The sequence below is a fragment of the Aulonocara stuartgranti genome (assembly GCF_965226115.1).
Source record: "Aulonocara stuartgranti genome assembly, chromosome: 3".
NCBI classification, from domain to species: domain Eukaryota; kingdom Metazoa; phylum Chordata; class Actinopteri; order Cichliformes; family Cichlidae; genus Aulonocara; species Aulonocara stuartgranti.
The window spans coordinates 11,788,820-11,809,304 of record NC_138941.1 but is presented as its reverse complement, the minus strand read 5'-3'; the positions used below and the strand labels follow the sequence as shown (position 1 = coordinate 11,809,304).

General features: G+C 43.3%; 3 protein-coding genes across 4 annotated transcripts in view; 1 reads left to right on the top strand and 2 right to left on the bottom strand.

Annotated features, from left to right (window-relative positions):
* Nucleotides 1-20,485, bottom strand: part of LOC309702178 (uncharacterized protein) — a 240,971-nt gene that overhangs the window by 86,554 nt on the left and 133,932 nt on the right. The window lies entirely within an intron of this gene.
* LOC309702292 (uncharacterized protein) overlaps nt 13,529-20,485 on the top strand; it is a 31,415-nt gene continuing 24,458 nt past the window's right edge. Inside the window, exon 1 of the mRNA XM_082526903.1 lies at nt 13,529-13,899. The gene's annotated coding sequence lies outside the window, so the exon portion shown is untranslated. The remainder of the gene's footprint in view (nt 13,900-20,485) is intronic.
* LOC309702345 (uncharacterized protein) lies at nt 16,175-19,625 on the bottom strand. 2 transcript variants are annotated; one of them, XR_014275445.1, is made up of 4 exons: nt 17,140-19,625; nt 16,855-16,898; nt 16,678-16,724; nt 16,175-16,560 (listed from the first exon to the last, which is right to left on the bottom strand). XR_014275445.1 is itself a non-coding variant. In XM_082527036.1 (3 exons), exon 1 carries the CDS (start codon nt 18,056-18,058, stop codon nt 17,144-17,146), a length of 915 nt encoding a protein of 304 aa, XP_082383162.1. In that variant the 5' UTR covers nt 18,059-19,625; the 3' UTR covers nt 16,175-16,560; nt 16,855-16,898; nt 17,140-17,143. The 2 variants fall into 2 exon arrangements, 1 of the variants encoding a protein (XP_082383162.1); XM_082527036.1 differs by lacking the exon at nt 16,678-16,724.

The window sequence follows — 20,485 nt, the reverse complement described above, 5'->3', positions numbered from 1 at the left end:
TCCTCCACACAGTTCAAGCCAGTAACATCACTACCAGCTCCCAGTATAAACTGCCACATCATCTGTAATTCTTTTACTCATCACCAAACTTATTTGTGGGAGAACAAATGCAGCAGCCGTTCTTTTATCTGACAGTGTTGACGCATCAGTAAATATCCTCACATGACCTGAGGACTTTCCCACTATATGAACCTGCTTTTAGTCGCCCCTCCTCCCTCGCCACAAGCTTCCTTTACAACATAACTTATAAAAAACAACTTTATTGACAATCAGCAATAACAATTACAGACAGTCTAGAAGAAGAATCACATGATCAAGGAGCAGAAGTTTATGGTTTTAATAGCTTTTACATTTTGGGAAAGTTTTAAAAACATTGTTTGGTTTTCTTTCTAAAGCGTTGAAAGGACGGCTTTGCATCAGAAAAGTAAGATCAGCAAATGAATCCATTAAAGTTCTTTTGCCTTGTTTGCAAAAGAAGCCAAACAACATTTGTGTTACAAAGAGAGACTTCAGAACAGATCAAAGATCACAAACATCAGGCACTGATGGAAACAGCCAAACACAGAAACAGAGGCACCAGCAGGTGAAGGAGGCCTGTTGTAGAAATGACTCTGAGTGCTCAGGTAGAAACGCATGAAGAACCAGTGCGTCTAATATTTGGAGACCAATCTGTGTTTGAGCGTCCTGGATGAAACACAGATCATGTTGCAGAGCGAGGACGTCGTCTTTCCTCCCGAGTGTGTAACTACAGGACGTGTGCAGCAGGTTTAATCGTCCTCCTGACAGTTACTGATGAACGAGTCCTTCAGGGAGGCTCCAGGATCACTGTGGCTTTTACCAGCTGCTGCTAAACTGAGAGGTGTTGCTGCTTCATGTGTGAAGATGTTTGCATGGCTTTAACAGTGCAGACGTTCCTCATGTGCACCCATTTCATATGTTTTATTGTGATGTTTAGTAACATCTGCTTCCCTCCTTCAGGCAGACGATAAAGTGAGCTCAGCCTTAAACATGTGGAGAGAACGTTTGACCGACAGTCCTGGGACGACTGCAGAACAATGGTTTGTTTTTAATGATAAAGTTTCATAATGGAAATAAATGCTGAGCCTGTTTCATGATGTTGGCCCTGCAGCATCAGGCAGGATTAATACTGTAACAAACGTGTGTCACAGTTATAATGACTTTAAATGAAGACTTGGGTTGGATGGAGATGTCAGCTGGATTTGTGCTGACTGTCACTTTAAATGTTTTCAGTTCAGCTTCTAAATCTACTTTTGTATAATGTTTGCTGAGTTTTGCACTTCATGACGCTTTTAAGAAGAGCCAATAAATCCTGACTTTACACCAAAATAAAGGTTTAATGTGTTTAGTGTGACAGTGGAGGAGAGCGCACATAATAAGAGTCATTAACAGAATGGTGACAATTATAATCTGTCTCATTTTAGGAGCAGCTCACAGGCACAACAGACTACAGAGCAATCAAAGCACCAGTTAAACGTCCATGTGACCGGCTTACAGCCAATGAACAATCAGTCCCCACTGTCCCCACCAACATCACTGTACTGGAAAGACTGTGCTGCCATGGTCAGAGATGAACTGGTACTAAAATGTAAGGCAGCTGATGTGTGTGGCCTTAGCAGCACAAATGCATCACGGCTGCAACGCTGCAGTGTGTTTAAACATTTGAACATTTCTGTGGCTTCAAACCAGCAGCTCCTCTGTACTCAGTCGTGTTTGTGTGTCTGTCAAAGTGATTGTTGTCTTTAAAAAGCCTTTTGTGTTGAGTTTTGTGAGCAGTGCCGAGCTTCTCTGTAGTCTAAGCTGAGTCGATATATTTGATTCCATGTTTGGTGTGATTTTCAAAGTCAGCAGCAGCAAACGCTGAACAAGCAAAGTTTGGGCCCATCAGAGACAGCAGTGGACCTGCTGACCTGTAGGTGTTGGAGGTGTTTGTGTGCAGCTGTGGGTCGGTCAGCTTTATTTCACTTATCCATGACAGAGCGCTGTTAGCTGTGAGTTAGCATCCACTGAGCTGTTTCATCTACTCTGTCACTGCCAGCAAGCAGAGCCCAGGGTTGGCTTCATAAGCTGGACGTGGCCTTGCTCAAGGGCACTTTAGCAGCACGTTCCCAGCAGTAACAGAGGGATTCAAACTGGTGACCCTGGAGTAGGAATCACCCAGAAAAGTCACCTTATGCCAGAAGTTTTAGTGAGACGGGAACAACATTACAGCTCTGATGTCATTGACCTGTGCAGTGAGGACATATTGAACTGTGAGGACACAGCTTATAGGTTCAACACTGACCCTGGGTCAGCATGTGCAGGTGACATGGTGTTGGTGTCACCACTACAGACAGCTCAGGTTCAACTGGTTCTTCTTTGATTTGCTTCTATAGCACAAAGGTTGACACCAGTCTGATCCAGTTAGCATCTGAATCCATAAACGTGTGAGCTCGTCCCACCAGAGGACGTCAGCATCATGGGGATAATGTCTACAGCAGGAAAACACAGGGACAGTTGGGTTTGCTGCACATCTGGAACACACAGTTAGCTCAGATATGTTCATGTCGCTAACACCAATACAGTGACTGAGTGCTCTATAGCAGCTAATGCTAACAACTGTAACACTGCTGTTTGTCATGGTTTTCAGACCAAATGATAACAAAACGTTGGGAAAAGTGAAATATTGGAACATGAAATCATAAATTATTACATTTAAACAACAATAATACAGCTAAATTCCCCCTGTTGGCTCATAAGCTGCTCACCTGGATGCTACATCAGTGCAGTCCTCTCTGAACATTAGATAATCAACACACACACACTTATTGTTGAGAGGCTGACTTCACTAAACTCACAGAAACTCTTAAGAAGCTCCTCAAATGATGACTTTGGAGTTTTGTGTTACTGTCAGTGTATAAAGGCTAGAAAAGGAAGAAAAGCAGGAGAAATGATCAAAGTGCTGCTGTGTGCAGGAAGAACTACAACATGTTAGTGAGAAACACAAACAGGGTGTGAAACACACTCCAGAGGAAACGCTGTGTGCAGGCTGTCTGTGACTTCCTGTGTCTCTGCCACAGACTGGGACAGACACCAGTGAAACCAGTCACTGTGGTCATGTGCTTGTAGCCAGCAGCCTGTGATGTGAGGCTGCTTGAGTCAGTCGTCTGCTTCCACCATGTAAACCTTGGTGTCTCCTACATGCACAGATGTTTCCTGCAGACTGTGCTGCTCCAGCTGTCACACAGATGTTGAATCAGCAACATCTGTGTCACGTCCTCCCTGGTCCCACAGATAACAGGCTGCATACAAGAGGCTCACCTCTGCTACCTGCTGCTCCACTCCCCATCGCTGTTTTGGCCACGCCTCCCGTTGGTCAGCAGGTAAAGGTGAAGCCTGGGACATGGAAGCCTTTACAGCAGAGCTTCATGGGCCTGTCCAGCAGCAGGCTGAGGAGAGAAAGGTGACAGAGTTCGCTGTTACAAACAGTTTCTCAGCTTTGATCTAAAAGAGCTTCTTTCCTGTTAAAGCAGCTGAGAGTGAGCACATGTTCTCCCCCTGAGGTTCTCATGACAGAGGAAGAACTCACAGCTGAGGAGGACCAGGATCTCCATCCACTCACAGTCCCTGCAAACAAAACCACCATTTGAACTTTAACATTTGCTACGTGTGCACACAGTAAGTGATGGAGGATGAACTGGTCCTGTCTCTGTTGGTGGGCTCGTATACTGGCAGGAAGGAAGCTTCTCTGGGATTTCTCAGGCTTTTCCCCGCAGCACGCCGTGTGATAAATACTCACAAATACTCACAAACGTGTCGTTTCATGCGTCGGTCAAACACTCGACGCCCAGCTGGAAACACTTCAGGGAAGTTCATCTGCCCGAGATTCAGAAAAGTCACAGAAAATGTCAAATTGTTGTGATATAGATGTTTATCAAATCACTTTTGTTGTCACATCACATGTGCAGGTACACTGGTACAGCACATGTGGGTGGAATTCTTGTGTGCGAGCTTCACAAGCAACAGAGGTGTGCAGGACGATAGGATATGATCATGGTCACAGCGCAGCCCCAGTGATGTTAAACACAGAGGGTTCAAACCTGTCGTTGCTTCATCAGTGTGGACGTTTAAAGATGATGTAACCATTTAATTATGGTTACATAATTAATTATGTAATTAATTATGCAATGGGAGACAATGGGAGACAATGGGAAACAATGGGAGGTCGGACCTCCACGCGCTCTCCGGACAAAGACGCCGTAAAAAATGTAATAAAGAACACCAAAAAAAAGTTTCTGTAGAGTTAACGGCTCTGCGTTTCCAACAGAGGGAGGGAAATCTGGAGGATGTTTATTTTAAAAACCCTTATACATCAGGTTCTTGTTCTCTGCAGCTTTCAGCAGAATTTCCTCACCAATGTGGTAGTAGTGCAATCTCAAGATGATGGGCCGAGGAAGATGACTTTGTTTGGGACGCTGGCGATTCGCTCTATGTGCTCGATCGATGAGTGGCTTCTCCTCGAGAGATAGCGCCTCCGCCAACAGGTGTGAACCAACTCAGTCATCTTGGGTCCCTCTGTGCCTTCTGGTATTCCTGCAGTTCTTAAATTATTCCTCCTGGAGTGCCTCAAGAGCTCCACATCTCTCATCTAACTTCTTTACCTCCGCAGACAAACGCTCCACAGTGGCCTGGAGAGTGGCGATGGTGTCAGAGTGGTTCGAGGCACAGTCCTGCAGTTCAGTCAAAGTGTTATCATGCCTGGCCACGTCGCTTTTTATGTCCGAAATTGAGGGCTGGATGCTCTGGTTCAAGGATGATATCTCGCCTCCTATGGTGGTAGAAATCTCTAATATGCAAGTGTCCAGTGCTAGTTAGTTAGTTCTAGTTCTAGTGGATAGTGGGGCTTTATTTGATGATTCTAGTGTGTGTTACATTGTTGTCATATTGTTGAGTCGCAGAGCTGTACAGTGTTACAGTTTCTGTAGAGTCTGGTATAAGGAACTCAGATCCCTCTGTGAATAATGTTCACTGAAACTGATCTGTAGTTAATGAACTAGTCAGGATTTACACTAGAGAATGTTTCTGCCATTACATGGCCTGTATTTGTAGAGCGCTTTACTCGTCCCTAAGGACCCCAAAGTGCTTTTTTGCCCAAGGACACAACGACCGAGACTGTCCGAGCCGGGGCTCGAACCGGCAACCTTCCGATTACAAGACGAGCTGCCAACTCTTGAGCCACGATCGGCCCACATATTGTTGTCTTTTGTTGCAGACACCAAGTGTTGAGATCCTGTCTCAACCTCCTACATTCTTCCAGCAGGTTACACATTATTTTTTGTATTTGGAATCAAATATATGTGTCAGTTGGGCCTAGTGCAGGGGTCAGCAACCTTTAACACCCAAAGAGCCTTTTGGACCCGGTTTCCACGCAAAGGGTCAGGGTTCGGGAAAACACTGGGAGCCGCAAATACTTTGTGACATCTAAAATGAAGATAACACTGTGTATATTGTTTTTACCTTTATGCTTTGTGTGAACAACTACAGTGTGTTGCTTATGAAATCCATGAAGTGCTACAGAGAAAATTACATTTGATTTATGTAATGAACACATTTTGAGCTCTTAAAGAAATATAACAAAGGAAAGCTGAACTACAATGATCCATGTAGCAAACACAAACTGTTATATCGCCTTTGGGCTTTTGGAGCCTCGACCTGACTTTTAAAAGAAGCGCGTTCATGCAAACATCGTCGGGTCTGCCGTGATATGTTTACAACGGGACTTCTGCTCCTGAACCTCTGCGCACAGCGTCTGCAGGTAAGGTAACTTTATTTATACCCAAAGGCAAGGTAAATTTGCTTTACAGAAAAATGACAGCATTTGACATCCCTTTAAAAACACACATACCTAGTAAATATATAAAGCTCACTGTGACACATACTTTAATATTTCGAATCAAAAACAGTTCTTATTTAATTCAGTGACAGCAACGGGGACAAAGCTATTTTTATAACGCTTTGTCCTGCATCTCGGAAATAGAAACCTCCTTCCTGAGGGAAGAAGCTGAAATTCACCCCTTAGAGGATGGGAACCATTTTTAAGGATTGATAAAGCCATCCTCTGTACCTGCTCAGAGTACAGGGAGGCTAAACAAGACTGTGGCTCACCTATCAGACGACTGGACCATCTCACTATCTGATTCAGAGAGTTTTTCTCTGTGACAGAGGTCTGACCGAACCATGCCACCAAACAAAAGGATAAAACAGACTCAATAAAAGAACGAGAAAACAAAGTTAAAATTTTTTGGTCAATGTGGAAATGAACAAGTTTCCTAAGACAATAAAGGTGCTGGTGACACTTTTTACAAACTGATTTGCAATTTTGATCAAAGTTCAGTTTTTCATTGATTATGGTCCCAAGATATTTATATGATTGTACTTGCTCTATTTTCTGACCTTTAATTAAAGTGACTCCGTGCCCATTTTGCTGTTTCCTAAAATCAACAACCATGTCTTTTGTTTTAGATAAGTTCAGCTGGAGATAAGACTCCTCCCACCACTGAACAAAGTCATCAATGACTGGGCCGTGGTTAATTTCACCCTCTTTCAGTAAGCTGACAATAACAGAGTCATCTGCATATTTAATAATGACCCTGTTTTCATGTCTGCCCTGACACATGTTTGTATAGAGAGTGAATAATAAGGGCGATAGGACGCAGCCTTGAGGAGAACCTGTGGAGGAGAACACTGGGTCAGACAGAACCCCATTTATTCTCACTCTTTGTGACCTGTCAGTTAGAAAATCTAAAATCCAGCCCACCAGGTTTTTCCTGATTTCAAACTGTTCTAAAAGTCTTTTAATTAAAATATGGGGCTGTGTTGTATTAAAAGCCGAAGAAAAATCAATGAAAAGAAGTCTTGCAAAAGTCCCTTTACTCTCTACATGTTTAAGAATCAGATTTAGTAAAGTCAAAAGTGCGTCCTCCACTCCTCTGTTGGGCCTGTATGCAAACTGCATTGGATCCAGCTGACCTTCAGTCTCTTCATAATCACATTTCTGATGATTTTTTCAAAGACTTTCATGACAACTGAAGTGAGGCAACAGGCCTGAAGTCGTTTAGATTTAGGGACAGGAACCACGACTGCTTCTTTGCAAAGAGAGGGCACATGTTGTGTTTGCAAGGATTTGTTAAAAATAACCTGAAATATAGGCCTGAGTTCATCAGCACAAGATTTAATTAGGCAGCCACTAATATTATCAGGACGCTGGCTCTTGTTCACATTGACTGTATGAAAGGCCTTTTTAACATCGCTGAGTTCAATGATAAAGTGCTGAGTATCTCTCAGTTTCTGTTTCAGTTCCCAAATATCCTCGCTGAAATCAGAAGAACTAAAACGAGCAGAAAACATGTTTAAAGCATTTGAAAATCTCTGTCTGAATTAAAACATCTAAAATGACCTGACTGCTGCTCTGGGGATTTTGAAACCCTGCTATGGTTTTCATACAAGTCCAGGCAGACCCAAAAGTTTTTGCAGCAAATTTGCTTTCAAGAAGGTTTTTGTCTGTTTTGCTTTCAAGATCTCGATTTTCATTTCCTTGGTAGCTGTCTGAAAATCGGTAACAGCCCCTCTTTAAAGGCCTGTCTCTTTTTCCTTAAACAGGATTTGACACTTTTAGTGACCCATGGCTTATTGTTAGCGTAAATTTTAACGCGCTTACGGGGTATAATCATGTCTTTACAAAATACTGCACAGGAGCTAGTAACATCCACCAAAGCGTCGAGATCATCTCCACAAGACTGAAGACGGGGCTGTACGAAGTCACTTTATCTCTACAGGACTGTAAGTTGTCGTCTGTGAGGCGTGAGCGTGTTTGTTTGAACACAGTTCACGGTGGAGAACAGCTGCTGACATAATGTGGATCCCAAGATCCATAACTGGCCTACCTGGGGCTGAAAGTCTCCATAAATGCAGGCGTTTCGGCGGCTACACCGGCTTCCACGAGTGTGACGCTTATTTTGAGAAAATAATAGAATATAAATGTATTTTTATATTTCAATATCACAATAATCTTCCAATGTAGAACTACAAGTTAAAAAAGAAGTAACATAAATCAAATCCACTTCAGCTAAATACTTCTCATTTATTTCCATCTTACATGCTGTGACTGCAGCCATTCCCACATCTCTGTGAATGGGACTCATGGACATGGATCAGTGGTTGTTGATCAATGGTCCTGAGAATCTGCATAATTAAGATGAAGGAACGGAGCTCCCAGCCCATCGTTCCTGCAGCTGCTTTCAGTCTTTATGCAAATGTCCTGTTTGTAAGACTGAAACCTGCAGCTGAGACTGAAGACGTCACCTGATGATGACGACACGTTTCTCCCACAAAACGCTGCGTCCAGATGAACAGAAGCAACAGACTCACTTTCCTGGATGATTGAGATGCATCAAGACTTCATTGTGTGTTACTTCTCATTCAGCACAGACACATTATTCCTGTTAGGTCATGTCAGCTGTCACTCAGTACAAGCACAACTGTGAACAACACAAACTTCTCTTCAATGTGTCACAGAAACACTAAGTGTGAGAGCCTGTATGACACACAGGACAGACTGTAAGCTCTGCTGGCTGCACAGCACTTTGTAGCAGTTTTCCAACATGTCCTCCACCCGTGATGTCAGTGGTGGGACCCCAGTCACAGCACTCAGCACCACCTCCTTTAAATGGATTTTATAGCAGTTCCTCCCGTTACTCGGTGCAACGCTTCTTAAATGTGTTTTTGCAGGATAAAACACAGCAGGTGGTGTAGAGAGGACGTCAGCTGACGGAGCAGAGGGAGGCAGACTGTGGATAAATGACAGAGTGAGAGGAGAGCAACCATGACAGAAGCACAGGTGTGGCAGATAGAAGTGGCTTTATAGACACTTATTGTCAGTCCTCGTGCATGCTGTGGAAATAAGTGTCTGTGTCATGAGGTGACATGTGAGCTTATCTTTGGTCAATAAAGCTGAACGACCAGTTTTCACTTTGCTTGTTACGCTTGTTTAGTGACGTCTGGGTTTCTGTGGAGCCCGAATTTTGATGAGTTCTGGTGAAATCATCTGAGATCATCTGAGCATCGGTGAAGAGTCAGCAGAGAAAGTGTGGGACAGAAGTTTGCTTTGGACACATGGACTGAAATCAAAAAGTAACAAACAGGATTTCCAATGGACAGTATGGAGAAGTGAAAGTACACAAAGGCTGTGCTGGAACACGTGTGTTACACTTTTTGACAGCTGAGAACAAAACACAATATTTTGCATCATCTCTGCAGTGTCTCTTCTTTCCTCTGCTGTTGTGCTTTTAGCTCCAAACTGTTTCAAATGGTTTGTCAGCAAGCTGACCTCTGACCTCTGCAGTACTAACTCCTGACCCGTACAAAGAGCGGGCGTTTCTGACCTTTGACCTGCAGCTGTATGTCTCTCAGTCTCAGTTCTTCTCTCCGTCACTGATGGAGCAGGTGTAGTTGCTGCTGACAGTCAGTCGTTTGTTTTCTCAGAGTGAGGCTGAAGTCTGAACTGTTCAGAGCATCAGGTCTCATCAACGTGCGCTGCTGTAACGCCGCTTTGTCCTCTGAGATCACCAGGTATGAAACCTGAGTGCTGACAGAGCAGCATGTTCCCCCTCATTCACCTCCACCACCACAGCCAAGGCATGCTGGGAAACTGAGGACACACAGACGGAGAACTGAAGTGTCTGCTGTGTGTTCATCTCAGAGTCCTCACAGGTGACACATTAGCTCCAGAACACCAAGCCAGGTGTTTGAAGCCTGACAGGGATTCTTCCCATCCAGAGGGAGGATTTAGCTGCACAACAATGAACATTAGTGTGTAGTTTAGAAACACAGACTGTGCCTGCACTGCATCTAGTGAAGAAAAGTGTTACTGCCAGAGAACGAGGCTCCTTTAAAGCAGCTGATATTAAGGTTGAAAAATCAACAATAAGCTGATGTAATCAACGTTTCACAAAATGGTCAGCAGCTAAAATCTGGAGCCGTTCTTTGGTGGTAATTAACAGTTTGTTCTTGTTAGCTAATTATGTCATTAAAGGTAGCAGCAGAAGCCTTGTGTTGAAAGCCCATTCACTCACACATTCACACAGTATGTGTGTGTCTGTGTTACACTGTGGACATCCCTTCTGTTGGAGCGCCATCTTGTGGCAGGTTTAAGAAATGTTCTTCTTGTAAATCCAAACTGATGCACCTCCATAGCAGACTGTGGAGGCTTTCAGTGACATGAAGACTTGATTTATACTGTCATATTCTCCTGTTACACAAAGCACAGCACGCTGAACATGGATGAACTGAAACTCCCAGCATCTGACTGAGGAAAAGCACAAATCATTCTCACACTGACTCCTGCTTGATTTTAGATTTGCTTTCAAATCCTCACACTTTCATATGAAGCACTAAATGGGCTCCAGACTGTTTATCTCAGCTTCCTGTCAAACACACTGCTGCTCACACCGAGGCTCAGTTTACTCCTCCAGCCTGGCTTAACCTGCTGTCTGTTAAAAACAGTCCCACACTCCTCTGTTTAATCCTTCTGATCAGACTCTTTGATTTTGTATTGTTTTTACCTGAAGTTGTGTTTTTGACATGGTTCTGTCTGTGAAATAAAGCTCACACACACACTGCTACAGTCCTTCATACACTTAGAAACGAAGCTGCTCCTTTCCTCAGTGCTGACACATAAAGAAGAGTTGGTTTTATATCCAACACGTCTCTGTTCCAGAAAACAGCTTCAGCAGCCTCTGAGTCTGAACTTGGAGTTGGTTATAAGCCACAGGCCTGTGTGCACAGCAATGAGGAAATATAATGCAGTAAGTGAAACATGGATGTGTGGAACAGATTATCCCAAAGGTTGATTCTGTTCATCTGGACGTTCTCAGTGAAACATTTGGTCTCTCGGTCAGGTGACTCCTTTAGTCTCAGCTGACTGCAGCTTTCCAAACCTTTGTCACTGGATCACTCACTTCATCTCCAACGTGTCCCTGACACAGACAGCTGGAGCCGTTACAGCAAAATCATTGATCATCGTTTTTAGAACATTAGCTGGTGTTGGTGGGCAGGCTAGCAGTGCTAATTGTTAGCACTAGTTCTGCTGCTCTCCCTTTGTCTCTGTTATTGTTGGTCTTTAGTGAACAATAGAAAGTGTCTTCATGAGACTGTTGCCTAATGTTCAAATGTAGATAACACCACCTGCACCAACCTGTTACACAGCACAACCCTCTGGTGTAGCTTTGGCTGGAGCACATATTGGCAGCTCCAGTGACATCACCACTCCATGGTGACATCATCTCTACAGACTGTGGCTGTTACATATCCTCACCTGGTAATAATAAGACTGTCCTCAGCTGCACACAGCTCCAAGATGAACAAACTGAAGTAAATACAAATTAGAGTTACGATAGATTGAAATCTTGTAATCAGAGCTAATTCTTAGTGAAACTCTCACAACATCATATCATGATCCTGGGTTAGTGTCTCGGTCTCAGATCACAACATCAGCACAGGCTTGGCTTGGGTGAGGTATTGAGTGGTTCTTGTCCATGACAGCTGCAGGTACAGTGCCATCAGCCATGCTGCACCACATGTCTGCCCAGGAACATTAGTGTGGCTGAGTCTCATGTAAACATTGTGCTAAAGTGGTGGGAAAGTGGCTGCAAGCTGGCTGCACTGTGTCCAATACTCTCAGTATGATATCCACAAACCTCTGAGTGTCACAGAGTGGGCCTGTGCTCAGCTCACTGTGCCCCATTCAATTCTACTTGCATAGTTTTACAAGTAAAATTAAAAGTTGCTCAATGATAAGTTATTGTAGTAACAACTAAGTCCATGGTCATTATTTGTTAATAGTAGCTTAAAGCTTCTGCACCAATCATGGAGCAGCAGGTTTAGAGCATGTGGATCTACAAAAGTAAGTCCCAGTAAGATGGGCTGAGCCTTACATACTAGAAGAAACATGTCATTCCCAGCAGATGAAGCGCCCTTTAAAGCAGGATCTCACTTTAAACCTAAAGAACTTGCTATGAGCATGCAGTGCATTCATGGTTATTATTCATACGATTGTGGGTAGCTAATAAAGTGCAACTATCACATTACATTTTATTATTAAATTGTTGTTAACAATCCCTTCACTTCTGCTTATCTAATTCATGGTTGCAGGATGGCTGACAGCTTCCATTAGGCAGGAGGTAATGTCCATTCTGGCCACAGTGCAACCCACAATGTGTAACTGACACTATTATATTGCATTATGTCACATTGTTACATCTTTTTAATAAATGATGACAGTCAGCTGAATTTGCTGCCCCCTTGGTGGAGGACATCAGGATCAGCAGCTGCTGCTCCATCACAAACACCACAGAAGAAGAACAACACTGGATCAGATTATCTGGACGTGTTTGACAGGGACAGTGTTCATGTTCATGGACATCAGGACAAAAACAGACGATGGAAACCTGCCAGATTTGAGCTAAACTGCTCGTTTCCATGTGTAGTCCCTGGGAGGTCACATGACCAACAAAGACACAAGCTGTGTCCCAAAACGTCGGCTGCATCCTCCGGAGGCCGCATTTGAAGGCCGATGACGTCACAGCCAGGCGACCAAGGCTGTCCCGATTCCTCGACTCCTTCAAATGCGTCCTTCATTCCCCCGAGTTTGAAGGATGGGTCGGGTGTGTCCTTCGTGGCCCACCATATCCCAGAATTCATAGCGCGGCCCAGCCAAATTTCAGCTGCCAACAATGGCGGCCGCTACTAAGTTTTAAAATTTAACGAGGGAGCACTACTTACTTACAATGAATTCCTTACACTATATAATTTTCCCGTCAGTGTTGGGGAATTCTCAATGGTGCTTGGTGCCATACCCTCAGGGACTTTAATGTTATATAAAAACACTGACAGCTCAATATCTGCCTCAGTCACTCTCCCTGATCCAGCTGAGTCAGCAGTGGGAAAAATCTGCTTTTCACAGGAACTTGGTAACAGCAATAAGAGAATACGTAGTTTATTCCAAGAAGATATCATGTCTCTCCCATATATAGAATATCTTACTGGAACCGACATGTTCCAGATATCACCTGGAAGACAGTCTGGATGATCCCATAAATATCTAATTGTGAACAAGGTGAAGGAAATCTCATATAAAATTCTTCATAAATGTTACCCAGCCAGTCACTATATGGTAACATTTAAAAGAGACATAAATACTAATTGAACTTTCTGTGGGGATCATCCAGAAACTGTGGCACATCTCTTTTGGTTCCTCTACACAGAGATTCTGGAAGAATTTAGCAGTTTTGTTATTGTCCATATTTTAAGGGAGTTTTCTTTACGATGGGAAAATGTTTTATTCTGTTTCTTTAAGTTCCCCAGGAAGAATGATAAATGTTTTTTTTATAAAATATTTGTTAATACTTTTAGCTATTTTATATCCATAAATGTAAGTTTATTAATAAAACACCATATTTCTGCCTTTTTATAAGGATATGAATTGTACATACAATCAATTTCAGACTCAACCAACAAAAAGCCTCTCAGAACAATATTTATATGTTGATTTTTTTCGCCTACTCATATCATCATTTTTTTACTCCTGGTTCTGTATGTTCATGTTCTGTTCTTTTGTAAACTTCATCTGTTTGTATGTTGTATACTCATTGTGTTTCAATAAAGTTCGATTTAAAAAGAGGTACGTTCTAAACGAAGCTTCAGACGTCACTGATCACGTGACTCTGGCCAAACGAATCAAGCCTCGACACGGTGCTTCTGAAGCAGCGCGTTGATCTTTCTGACACACGCACCGGAGCGTCAGCTTCAAGCGGACCATCACTACGTCTCACATCTAAAGGTGTCAAGGTAACTTTGAACTGAGTTCAGTCAATCTGGAGTTTTTCCAAGTTTTCTGTTGCTCTCTGTGAGAGAAGAGCGTTAAAGGCGGGGCTCTCCAGAGTCCAGCAAAACAGGAAACCACAGCTGGGTGTGTGTAAGTGTGCAAACCAATAGAATGCATCGTGGTGGGGGGGGCATCACGGGCAAGAAAAAAATAAAATAATCGGTCGTACCCATGCTTCCCCGACGTCATGCCAGCGCATATTGGGAAATTCGTAGGCACCGATCGGTTTTCTATCAGCCATTTGCTGGGAGTAAGGGCGCCCTCCGTTTGCGAGGTGCGCCTGCTGCTGGCGGCACAGGGAGGAGAGGGCGGGGCGGCGGGGAGTCTCTGGCTGGCTGGAGCGGCATCTAATAACCAACTCGCAAAACAAAATAAAAACAACAAACAGATATTATGATACAGACTTATAATCTGCACCCATGTTTTTTCTAAATTCTATAAAGTGAGCGCGAGAGCCCTCGGTGCGCCTGCGCGCTGCTGAAGTCAAAGTAAACTTTATTGTCATCTCCGCTACAGACAGTCCAGCATATAGAGAGACGAGACGACGAGGCTGCAGTTACAGCGGTGCAAGTAAACAAACAATAAATATAAGAAGAGTAAGAAAATAAATCTACACTTTAGGACTCGGGGTAAAGGATCAATAACAATTTAAATTTATAATTTACAGTTTGATGATTTAAAGTCTCACACAACCCGTCAAAAGGGGCGGGGCCGGCTGCTTCCAAGTAGAGCACATTTCATTTATAATGATGTAAATCCAAGCCCATCATGGATTCACGATCTGAATCCTGGGTTGTGTGAAATCCCAGAAATCAACCTTAGACAAAGTGAATCTGTGAACTAAGGTGTAGGTCTGTTAGGCAGGGCTGTGCAGAGAGGTTTAAAGGGGCGGGTGCTCAAAGTTAAAAAGGGGCACATTGAACCAGGCTGAATAACAACAACACACTTTCATCAAGAATCTAATATGGGCAACAAGGCAAAGCAAACGTAGCCGATGCTTTACCTGATGGGTACAATGTTGCTGTTGAGGGGTTGCTGTGGATAGTGCTGGAGGGCAGGCAGGGCTGGACTGGGACAAAAAATCGGCCCGGGCATTTTGACTGGAGACCGGCCCACCAAAAATGTGACGTCATTCATGGATAAAACCGCAAAGGATTCTGGGAACTTTTGGCAAGCGGTACTAGCGCATACAGGCTTTCAATTGAACTCAGTTACACAGCGATAAAAAGAAACACAAAAAATGGCAAGAAGCTAATTAACATTAAAAATGTATTTTGTAAGAAGTAGTTGGACAGCAGAAATGGCTCAAATATTACAATTATTTTTCAACTACTAATTAATTACCGTTGAGCTCAAAGGTTATATTAATACACGGTTAACGAATGTGTACTTATGACGACGATTTGTGAGACGAACAAAGGTAAACTTACGTTTGTTTGTACGATGGTCTTTCGGTGCATTTCAAGGTCCTGCACCCATCCGTCGGTAAACTGTACCTGGGCTTGTTGCAGTGACCTGAAGTTACTAAACTTCATGAGTGTATGCACTCACTCCAAGAACCGTATAATTATAAATCTGAGCGTGGTGAAAGTTGGGCAGCACGCTAACGTCTTTTGTCCCTCTGTGTGCTCGTAAGGGTCTGACCCTTTCACTCCTTTGATTTTTTCCTCGTATCTTTTCTTTGTCTTTTCGTCGAGTCTGTCTTTGTACGGACCGGCATTGTTCTCCGTCGTTTTGTACATTCCTTTTTTGTGCGGCAAAGAAAAAACAAGAAGGTATTGGAACCGGAGAATGAACGTTTTGCGGTGCTGCAATTGCAAATGCTTGTATTTGATGCGGTACTTGGATTGTTTTGCCAGGAGTTCCCGGCATGCAATGCGCAAAGTCACGTGGTCTGTCAATCGCTATAGGAAAAACCATAAAGCCTTTGCATGAAAACAACTGCTTTGATGTACACTGCCTTGTTGGTATATATGTATCAATCTAATAAAGTTAAACCTACACCATTCTCCCTATTCGGGATTTTAAACAGTACATAGCGGAAACAAAAAGACTGCTTGGTAGAGTTAACCTCCTGAACTATCTACAACACATGGTAGAAACCTGAAATTAAGACCAAGAACACTAGAGGTGAGACATGATCATTAATTAATATTAAAATTAATAAATGACAGATTTAGGGATATTTTCATAAAGTATTTATTTACCAAAACAATAGAAAACAGAATGGTAGCACAATATATTTTGTTAACACAGCAACCTTTAAATATGAAAGGAGACAGAGAAAGAAAGGTGAGAAAGAAGAATAAGAATAACACTTAATTGAGTTTTTGATGGCATTTTACACACAGTACTAATACAGTATCTAGAAAATATGGGAAAATACTGGCATCATATACAGTACTTACTTCTGAAGAAATTATATGGGACCCTGAAAAACAGGACACAAGTGAAAGGACAAAGAACTGTGAATGGCAATTGATGGACTTGCTCAGATGATCACAGTACTGGCATCTTTATTCCAGAAAGGAATTAGAGAAATCATATACACTAGTACTTACGTTGATGAACTTAAAAAGTTGAATGGTCTCGAACCTCTTAAACAAACAATGTATGATCAGACCCTGACAAACAGGACAGAAAGGAATAAAGATTAGATGAATATTAAAATCTATAAAGGACAGATTATGATTGAATTGTATCACCGAAGACTATTCACTCATCAATAAAAGGTCACCTACAACACTTCCACAGCAGCAACACTGAACATATCTTAAGACATGGAAACCTTTATGAAGTGAAAGGACAGACAGTGAAGGTTGAGAAAGAATTGTACTTAATAGATTTTTACAGACGATGACAGTACTGGTATGCTTACTCTAGAAAAATGGTTGAATCATATTCCATATAGTACTTACTTAAAATGAACACACTTCAGTCCTCCTAAAATGACTGACAGCATCTGAAATGAAACAATGACAGATTAAGACTGTAAGAATATATGTTTATAAATGCCTAATACTCCAATCTCATATTTATTCTATCTATTAAGATGGACAAATTCTAAGCATTTACCAATCACTTGACTTGTTTGAAGTGAAGGTAGATACTAAATGTATTCGTTTAGGCAATAACAATAAAGCTGAATCTAATATTAACAATAGATAATTAGGAATGTTTTGCTCATTTTTATTTCACCTCACCAGGTTACAAAAGGAGCTTTCTCAGCAGGTCACTCTTCTCAGCTACCCTGTCAATGACCATGTCAGAGTCCAATGACATGAGAATGTCCTTTTCAGTGGCCATCAGCATAAACATCTCCAGCTTGTTTGCAGACAGGCTGCTTCGGAGTCTGCTTTTAATGAACTTGAGTGTAGAGAATGTTCTTTCACAGGCAACCTGAGTGAGGGAGAGGGTCAGCAGGTACTTGTATGCCAGCCCAAGGAGACGATAGGCATCAGACAGCATGTTGAACCGCCTGAGTATTTGATAGCAGCACAGTGGGCAATTTTTGCAAGAACCACAGCTTTCGGTCACAATTTCACTTTCTTCGTCCCATTCTTCAGATCTGTCCTTTGCTGTTCTGGTCGTGTACTCATCTACATGTGATGTCTTAAGCCTTTCCCACTGTTCAGCAAAACGTTTCAGTTCTGACTGAAGGTTATTAACTGTAGCCCTGCTGTCAAATTTAAGTAGACAGGCGCTGAGGTTCTGAAATGCATTACTTGGAAGAGAAACTGTTCTGACCTGGCTAAACTTCCTGGGGTCCAACCATGCCAAATCGGCAAGAAGAGGGCCATGTATGACAAATCGTCTGTGGATTGCTTCAATAACTGTGTCCAGGATGATGTTGTGCACTTTCACCTCATATGATTTCTCAGCATTGATTTGCAACTCATCTTCAGGCATCTCTCCGGCCATGCCTTTTCTCTTTTTGGCTCTCTTTTTAGGTAGTTCAGCCTCCACTTCCATGTCTGTGTTGTTCTCCCTCTCCTCTAGTTTTTGATTTGTCTGTTTCACAAATGTGTCTGCAGCTGTCTTCACAGTTGGAAAGTCCCTGGCAATACTTTTGAGGCCATCTTGTGTGGCAGTCACCATATGATGGGCAGAGAGAATGTCCATCCCCTTTGACTGGAGGTACTTTGACAGAGGAGTTGTTGCTCAAACACTCTAAGAAATATCTGTGCTGTTAACACAGTTTCATGCTTCAAGAGACACTCTTTAAAGCCTCGTGCTTTGGCACAAACAGCTGGCTTTTCTTTTTCCCTCTTTTCAATGGCTTCCATCGTCAGCACTACATCAACGAAGAGGCCATCATCTGGTTTTCCAAAATGTCCAAAGATTTTCTGGAGGGCATCATGCTTGGCCCACCACCGTGTCTCACCTATTGGACTGAGGCGTCTGTGTCTTGTGTTTTCGGTTTGTTTCTCCCACAGATTAACCCTGTGATAGGACTCCTTGATGAACACAGCTATGTCATTAAGTAAATTAAAGAGTGATCCACTTTCAATGACACTTTGTGTTGTGTCAGCAATCACAAGATTAAGTATGTGTGCATAGCACCACACATGCACATGAGTTGGAGACTGGGCAGTCATAAGTGCTGAAAAGCCTTTGTACTGGCCCTGCATATTTGAAGCACCATCTGTTGCATTCCCAATGCACATGGCCTTGTCTAGATTCAGATGCTCTAAAACTCCGGAAAGCAAGTTTACAAAGTACTGCCCCGTGGATGCTTCGCACCTCACTATGGAGACAAGCCTCTCCTGCACAGACTCAGTAACATACCTGATGATTACTGAACACTGATCATAACCTGTGATGTCTTGGGTTGTGTCTAGCTGAACAGAAAACATCCCAGCTTTCTGGACATCACTGGCGATGCTCTCTTGAAGGAGATGGCCAAGTGCATCAATCACTGAGTTGACAGTTGTTTTGGAGAGTAGGGTGATGAGAGATCCTCTACCTCTTGATCCACTGGTCTGATGCAACTTCTTGCTTTTTTCAATGCAGTCATTCAAATGTTCTCCAAGGCACATATCATACTTGCCTAATAACACAATCAGTTCCAGAAAGTTACCATGATCGATGGTGTTATCACCTAAAATGTATGCAGCCTCATTCTCCACATGCCTATAGCTGAGTCCCCTCTTCCCAAGTACTTTGATCACATCCACTATACGCTCTAAAACTTGCCGTCTCTTTTTCACTTGTGCTCTGTGAGCTGACAACTGACTGCCAGCAAACAAGCTCCTGATGTTGCCTTTTGAGCACCTTAAGAAAAAAGCTTCAGCACAGGTCTGGTGTGTATTGCTCTTTTCATGCTCCTCTGTGCGCAGATGTATATGTCGCCAGTCACTCATGCCTGTTATAAATGTGCTGGTGTCAGTCAGCCTTGCAAATGCCAGACACACAAAGCAGAACAATAAATGGCGTTCTTTGCAATAAGTAAGCCACTTCCTGTTGGTGCCATCTTTACAGCTGAACACCCTCATCACAACTGCACTGCTACTGTTCTGCTGTGGGTGGTAATCTAAGAAGGCCTGTAATATGGCAGGTTCAGGGCGAGCAAAGTAATCGATGCCCTGGCTCTCACTCTCCTGCTCTTCCATCTCTCTCTCTCTTGCTCTTCCATCTCACTCTCCTGCTCTTCCATCTCTCTCTCTTGCTCTTCCATCTCTCTCTCTTGCTCTTCCATCTCACTCTCCTGCTCTTCCATCTCACTCTCCTGCTCTTCCATCTCTCTCTCTCTTGCTCTTCCATCTCTCTCTCTTGCTCTTCCATCTCTCTCTCTTGCTCTTCCATCTCTCTCTCCTGCTGCTCCATCTCTCTCTCTTGCTCTTCCATCTCTCTCTCTTGCTCTTCCATCTCTCTCTCTTGCTCTTCCATCTCTCTCTCTTGCTCTTCCATCTCTGTCTTGCTCTTCCATCTCTCTCTTGCTCTTCCATCTCTCTCTCCTGCTCTTCCATCTCTCTCTCTTGCTCTTCCATCTCCCTCTCTTGCTCTTCCATCTCTCTCTCCTGCTGCTCCATCTCTCTCTCCTCCTCTTCCATCTCTCTCTCTTGCTCTTCCATCTCTCTCTCCTGCTCTTCCATCTCTCTCTCTTGCTCTTCCATCTCTCTCTCCTGCTCTTCCATCTCTCTCTCCTGCTCTTCCATCTCTCTCTCTTGCTCTTCCATCTCTCTCTCTTGCTCTTCCATCTCTCTCTCCTGCTGCTCCATCTCTCTCTCCTGCTCTTCCATCTCTCTCTCTTGCTCTTCCATCTCTCTCTCTTGCTCTTCCATCTCTCTCTCCTGCTCTTCCATCTCTCTCTCCTGCTCTTCCATCTCTCTCTCCTGCTGCTCCATCTCTCTCTCCTGCTCTTCCATCTCTCTCTCTTGCTCTTCCATCTCTCTCTCCTGCTCTTCCATCTCTCTCTCCTGCTCTTCCATCTCTCTCTCTTGCTCTTCCATCTCTCTCTCCTGCTCTTCCATCTCTCTCTCTTGCTCTTCCATCTCTCTCTCTTGCTCTTCCATGTCTCTCTCTTGCTCTTCCATCTCTCTCTCCTGC